Source organism: Zingiber officinale, chromosome 1B (assembly GCF_018446385.1).
Source record: "Zingiber officinale cultivar Zhangliang chromosome 1B, Zo_v1.1, whole genome shotgun sequence".
Classification (NCBI taxonomy): Eukaryota; Viridiplantae; Streptophyta; class Magnoliopsida; order Zingiberales; family Zingiberaceae; genus Zingiber; species Zingiber officinale.
In genome coordinates this window covers 145899763-145907121 of record NC_055986.1, presented here as the reverse complement: position 1 = coordinate 145907121, position 7359 = coordinate 145899763, and the positions used below count along the sequence as shown (strand labels likewise).

Here is a 7359-nt window from a genome sequence, read left to right as displayed (position 1 = left end):
TGATCATTAGATAGACTAAATTCCTTTGACGATTCAATTGAAAGCTAAATTGAATGAAGGCTGGGAGGCCTTGGAATGAGTTAGAAAGGTACCAAAGTTAGGAAGGACGTCATGAACGTACACAATAAATTCACTCTAAAACTAAGAAGCGTTGGAAGTTACATGAAAAGTCTAACCCTGGCAAGTAAGAGAAGCCAATCGATCGGGAGGGTTGCAATGATACCTTGAAAAGATTTCTCGTCAAACATGAAAAAAATAGAGGTTTCTTTCGAAGAAACATGTGCAACCTTTTTTTTTATTGGAGTACGTTCTTAAAAATAAAATCATAAAATTATCTATACGATTTTAGTAAAATGGGTGATATAATTTATTTAATTGTTATTATATATTTGATCTTATATTATATATATTTTATATTATTTTTATAATGTAGACTTACATTTATATGAAACTATAATAAATATGCATATCAAATGAGGAAAAAAAAGATTAAAAAAGACTTAGTTAGTAATAACAAAATAAGATAAAATTTATTTAAATATAAATAATGATATAATAGGAGATAATCAATCGTACAAAAAGATTCATGCAGTCACCTCATCTAATGAAAAGAAATTAATTATTATTCATTGTTGTTATTATTTTTATTTTTATATTTATTATTTGAAAAATGAATACCCAATCTAGTGTCTTGGAGGCAAAGTTTATCCTACATTTATAAGTACTAGATGTAAGACTGTAAGTACGTTATTTGAACAAAATACAAAACTTGGAGGGTGGAATGGCAAACAGGAGGGGCAAAATGTGAGAGTTCGTTCGAGTTTCTATGCGCATGAAATCGGCACCGTCAGCATGAATTGCAAAGTCAATCTCGCAACGTGATTTTGTATTGAATCCGACACTGCCTCTCTTCCTCGATCATAAAAGTAAATTTTTTGTCTCACTCGCGCTCTGGAAGTGGAAACGGTCGCCGGGATCGGCCATGGATCTATGGCAGAAGGCGAAGGTCTTCGCCGAGGAGGCGGCGAAGCGATCGCAGGAGATCTCCAAGGAGGCAGCCAAGCGCTCGCAGGAGCTGACCCAGGGCGCCGCGAGGTTCTCGCAGGAGTTCGTCTCCGAGACGGCCAAGAAGTCCAAGGAGATGGCTGCAGAGGCCGCCAAGAAGGCCGATCTGATCCGTTCCGAGGCCCTCCGAGCCGCTGACCAAATCAAGAGCATCGCCGTCGACATCCCCATCCCGATTGCATCCGCATTGGTGCCGGGATCCAGCGCGGCTGTTGCTCACGACCCTGCTTCGGATCTCGACAGATTTGGGCTGACCCAGGAGCTGAAGGAGTTCGTTCAGGGGCTACATATTAGCACTTTCAGGGATTTTCCCATGCAAGGTACTAGCTAGATCGCTGTTATCCTATGGTCACTCGATTTTATAATTTATCCATTGCTTTCAAATTTCAAAGTATTGGAAACCATTGAATTCTTTCATTTTTCGTACTGACTTTTAATGATATTCTTTAATATCGTTTATTGTAAGTTTGTTAGCAATGCCGCTTATGCTATTACATTGACGCGTTTCAGGAACTTTGTTGTCGTGCGAAATTGCTTTATATTGCAGTTGCTAGTTTCAAAGTTTGTCTTTGTAGTTTAATGAATAAATCTAATTATATCATTTTGTTATTTTTGTAGATGAACCAGAACCAGACATATCGACCATCCCGGCATCATCAAATGTGAGGCAAGATCTTAATGAATGGCAAGCAAGACATGCTACTCTCGTCCTGTCGACAGTGAAGGTGTTTGAATATGTAATATTTATTTTTTTAAAAGAAAAAAATTAACCTATATCTTCACTTGCTCATTTTTTTTTGCAACAGTGGCATATATTGACCCCCATCTCTTTCTCTATTGTTAGTTTTAGAGGATGACTTTTCGTTGTCTGTGATCTTGACTGTAATCAATCCATGTAGTGGTGGAATTTATTATATATGAATCACAACGGAGGATAAGTTTAGGTGGACAAATACTGGTGAGGCATGACTATAGGTTGCTCAAATCAACTGTCGAACACACTGCATTTGCCATTGTAGGAATGGTATGTTTTCAATGAGGCTAATTTTGCCATGACATTGTCTGCTAGTTGTCAAGTTCGCAATCAGTCAGTGTAACCCTTTCAGGATGGCATGTGATGTAGTTTCCTGATTAGCATTTGAAATTTGAAGAGATCCTTGCTATAGTGGAGTATAATCACCACTGCATCTCTCATGAGTTATTTATGAGGCATGATGTAGCTAATGAATTCTATTAGTTAAATTGTTTGTGGCACATCACACATGCAAAATTGGGTGTAACTAAAAGAATTATCTTTTAAGTTCAAAGTGGCATGCAATTGATTAGAAATTGTTTTGAACCTTAGTCATATGTTTTGCTGCTTGTAAATTCATATTACTTGCTGCATAGAAATAAAAAGATGTGAATAATATGTTGCATCAAATTAGATGGATTAATTTGACTTGAAAATATATCTGAAGTTGCAGTTGCAACTCAGTTGATCATTTCAAGTTCTTTTTCTGATTCGTCTTGGCACACAATTAAATATGGAACATCTAATCGATCCTTGACCATGGATTAAGAAACTTGATCTTCCCCAGTGACATACTAATTTTTGCTTATATCTCTCAAGTACGTCCAAGCATCTACTGCACATTTTATCAATTTCTGCTTATTCCAAAAGTTAGCATAATCACTTTGTTCATCTTTGAACCAAACTGAACAGATGTTCTGTCTTTCTCATATGCATGACAATACTTTCTTGCAAACACATTTGGGGCGTTATGAATGATAGTCATCAGTATATATAGAAAATTATCAGCAAAAACTGACTCATTAGGTATCTAACAACTATTTCTTATTTCTTCTTTTAAATTTCTTTTGTTGTGCCTTTGAATGCCACCTAGTGCTTCCAAGACATTCACATACACTACTCACAACAGGATGTTGTATATACTCAATATGACCTTGATGCTACTGTAATTTCATCATCATCAACTTGTGTAAGTCCCAACTGTTTGGGATTGGCCACATGGATATTATTTTCCCTCTATTGGATTCTACGTGACAATGTCACTAATAATATTCAAACCAATTGAATTACTTTTACCTTATTAACATGAGTGGTCATTCTCTCCCTCCACTTCTTACACCTTCAACTATAAATCTATGATTGATTCAATTGCTCTAACTAAATAATCTATCGGTTGTCTTTAAATGTCTCCATACAAAAATACAGGATCAACATTAGAAAAGAATTTGATAGTCTTTTCCTTGTTTCTAGAAAGTGACTAAGACTGAACTGGAATAAGAGATGATATTGCTGATAGCTTCAACTATTTTATCTAACCTATTTACTAATGTATCTTTTCCAAAATGCTTATCAATTCATTCTTATTGGATACACTACTTTACTATTGCTGCTTTCTTGAACTTTTGTAGGTTTAATGAACCTTTCTCATCATTACTGCTAGACCGTTTCACAAATTATAAAATTCTTGATTTGTGCTGTAAACTGTCAAAAGTTATTGCTAGTTACTTATGGAAGAACATAATCTATTCTTTGATTACTCTTCTCAGGCCCTACAATATGAGACAATTTTTTAATATTTATAGTCCATATTTTAGTCATTTTTGTCTTGGCAGCTATTCTTGCTTTAGGTTTTGCCTTTTGAAGATGCAAGTATATTTTCCTAATAAAATATACATTTGATTTACCAATTACCTATCTTTCTAAGCTAGTTTTATCTAAACATTCTTTCTTTTCTTAATAGTTTATCGAAAATTTACTTTTATTCTTCAGGAAATATCAAAGTTCAGATATGAGCTATGTCCGCGCTATATGAAAGAGAGAAAGTTCTGGCACATTTATTTCTCTCTTGTAGACAGTCATGTAGCTCCGTAAGTATCTTCTCTGAAAAAAATCTGGTGATCCTATTGAAATTTGGCAATGTGCATGGTCATAAGACATGAGAATATACCAAATGCTAGTGACGGCACACTATGACATCTAGTTATTTCCACTAATGTTGAACTAACTCAAATATACCAAAACAAAGTATCTCTTACATATCAATCTGCACCTCTATGCTTTCTAATTGAACCGGGTTTCAGGAAGAAGGTAAAAAAAAACAATTTGTTTTGAGGATTCAAAATTATTTCACTCAGATATTTGTCTGTTATTGTCAACAAAGAAAATAACCCACTAGTAAAGTGATGTTTCTAATTCCCTTTCATTCACTATTTTTGTGTAAATACATTATTGCATAATTCAGAAAATCATGAATAATATGAGAGCAAATGGACATGACCAAAGAAGACTCGTATCGCCATATATGCAGTGGTTGACCAAGTTAAATATCGTTGAACCCCTCCCATCCCCCGCTCCTCACCTGAAAATTAAAAGACGGTAGAAAATGGGATTGGTTGATTTGGATATCCTGATGGGCCTTTAGTATTTATTATTGTGATTCCCTTGGCAGCAAACTCTCTAAACTATCTGAATTGTGTACAGCTATGAGAAGACGTTTATGGAGGAGTCAAAGAAGAAAGCAGAGCAAAAACAATTAGAGAGTGTCAAGGAGAATCCTGCCACCTTCCCATCTACAACAGCACAAGCAAAGGAAACAAACCTGCAGAAGACTTCCACCTCAAAGATGCCCGAGGATTTGGATGTGTTTCTATTGGGTGATCTTGGAAGCGATGAGGAGGGTTTCGGTATGCAGTTTTTTGTTTATGGTTGTTTTCAATCCAGCATTTATCTTGATATGTTTAAGATACTTCTTTGCTAATTAATTTATTTGATTGTTAGTGTGATCTTTTTTAGAATTATTCAGTCATTCTAGGTTATGTAGTTGCTGGTTACAACTTCTGCTCACACTTATACACTGTTACAGATGATGGCAATGATGATTTGGATGATGAGTTCAGTAAGATTGGCAGCACCTCGGTAAGGCATTGCATATAGAATTTCAGAATCCTTCCAGTTTACTTTGTTAGAGAATTATTATTATCCGTGATTGGAATACAATGTTCTATGGAGAAAGTACTGATTTGTATAGTCACAGCCAAAAGTGATGATATGAGCATAGCAAGGTTTCAAAAGCATATACTAGTCGTACGGTCTACCCACTACATAAGACATAAATGATATTTGGAGGCAAACGCCTCTTATGTGCAGACATGAGGTTAAATATTAATATCTAATCACTTGAAAAAAAACTTACTATAGCACTTGCAAGTTACTAAACAAGGCATCTCATGGACTTAAGTCACTTTGGATTAGTTTAAAATAGTTCAAATGAACCAAATAAGGATTTTTTAATTGAATATATAGACTACATATGCCATATATGGTCCTACGTGGTCAGTCTCATGCTTTTGCAGCTTGAGCAAGGAACTTTCAAGACCGTGGATCATAGTTTATCATATAGTACCCATTCAACATCTCATTTAAAGTCAGTGAAGTTGTTCATTTAATGTTTCATTCGGTTGAAATGAATGCCCATGAAACTTTTAGTGCTTCATTTGGAGGTTCATAGTTAAACTTTGTTGTTATCTTTCTCAACTAATGTTTTTTTGTTCTTCCTCACTCTGCATTATAGGAGTCAAATGATAGGTTTTGCTTTGGAAACATAGTTCTATGCAGCTATGCTCCTGCTAACAGATGCAACTAAGCCACATATGGGTTCTAAATACTGATGAAATTACATAAGTTCATTAGTTTACTACTTGAAGTAATGAGTGAATTTATTTATATAATTCATATGACACCTCACTTTAGTCTCATATAAAGTCATGTCCTATGAACAAACTTACAAGTTTAATTGAGTAAAATACCATTAACCTAAACTTTAGACATTAAAGGCTAAGATTAGACATTGAAGGCTAGTGAATTTTTTTCAACAAGTTAATATATTAGCTCTCACATATTTACAATTGGTATTAGAACTGACCTAATCCAATGCTCGGTAAGATATTCCAAACTATATTGTGATGGTATAGCCCATTACGTTCACATACTATGATTAAAATTGATTCTAAATTATGATCTAGATTTTAGGTTTGAGGTGCAAAACCTTAAAGCATAGGAGATTATGAATTGATACCCTAGTTTGCTCTCACAGATAAAATCTTGCACTAATAATTTTTTTACAAGTATAGACGAGTAAATTATTTTTAATATAACATAAACATCAATAATTAGGTCAGACAAATTTACGGATTAATTCTTTTTTCTTGGGTTGAGACAGATTGTTTTCAACTTAATGCTCTCATTTAAGCAACCTATTTTTTTTTTTCCCTTTCTTTCTCCAAGCCAACTAAAAACTTGCCAATTGTTAGTGCACGTGCATCAAGTGCGGCTAAGTTGGAAATCCTTCTTATTACTTATGCAGGGGTTATAGACAGTGATGCTGAGAAACTTTGACACGGGATACGGAAAATTAAACGGATAGTTCAAACCCCCATTCAACACCATCTTTCGCAGTCTCTCTTCCTGTCTGATTACTTGCTGCATTTGCTATAAATTTTGCCTGATTCTTTATCTGTGAAGCTAGTTTTCCATTGTGTCGTGTAGAATAACTCGGAGATTTTATTGTTCGATGGTGATATTTTTAGTTTGTCTCTCCTTGGTGCGATAGTAAGCAGATGACTGATTTTCCAAACAATGAAGATTTGATTATTACACAGTGCAAATAAATGCATGTAGGGCTCGAATCATTCGTGATGTTTGGCCGTTCTCCGTGGTTCATATATGCTTTCCGGATTTATTGGATGGTCGATGGAAAATTTTCGTAGGACTAGATTGATCATCTCTGGATGAATGAAATATAGAAATATGACACCTAGGTTATTTCATATTTCATTGATATATATATATATATATATATTTTTGTCGGATCAGCTATTCTAAATAGTAGTACCAAATGGGCGGCAAAAGACAGCATACAGGTTGGGCACCGAGAGCAGTGACCTGAATACAACTTGATTTTTTATAATAATTAAAAAATATATATTATTATAATTAATTTTTAAATTTTAACTCAAGATAATAACATCATTTGTGAATTGAAATAATAATTTGTAAAAAAATTATATTAATTTGACAGACCATTTAAGAGATGTATATATTTCATGCAGTCAGACCTTTTATTTCTGAGTTGAATTATGCTCCATGAGAAAGCTTTTCGTTTCTTCACGGATGCCCACTCTCCATGTTTGACGTTACTGATCCTCAATTTAGATTATAAATTTTTCAACCTTAACAGATAGAGACAACTGCATTTGTTGAAGACATATTATGCAAACTAGGAA

At 34.4% G+C, this 7359-nt stretch overlaps 1 protein-coding gene across 2 annotated transcripts; it reads left to right on the top strand.

The window, feature by feature from the left end:
• The first annotated feature begins 930 nt into the window (after positions 1-930).
• On the top strand, positions 931-6730 carry LOC121983822. Of its 2 annotated transcripts, none has more exons than XM_042536463.1 (6): positions 931-1385; positions 1684-1802; positions 3848-3945; positions 4559-4761; positions 4941-4993; positions 6441-6730. In XM_042536463.1, the coding sequence occupies exons 1-6, from the start codon at positions 983-985 to the stop codon at positions 6447-6449; spliced, it is 885 nt and encodes a 294-aa protein (XP_042392397.1). In that variant the 5' UTR covers positions 931-982; the 3' UTR covers positions 6450-6730. The 2 variants fall into 2 exon arrangements, with proteins under 2 accessions (XP_042392397.1, XP_042392407.1); XM_042536473.1 differs by having other exon boundaries at positions 932-1385; positions 1684-1790.
• Positions 6731-7359: the final 629 nt, after the last annotated feature.

Coding starts and splice junctions, on each gene's coding strand:
- LOC121983822 (XM_042536463.1), top strand. CDS start 983: ATGGATCTATGGCAGAAGGCGAAGGTCTTCGCCGAGGAGGCGGCGAAG. Junction 1,386..1,683: donor CAGGGATTTTCCCATGCAAG/GTACTAGCTAGA, acceptor TTATTTTTGTAG/ATGAACCAGAACCAGACATA. Junction 3,946..4,558: donor GTAGACAGTCATGTAGCTCC/GTAAGTATCTTC, acceptor AATTGTGTACAG/CTATGAGAAGACGTTTATGG.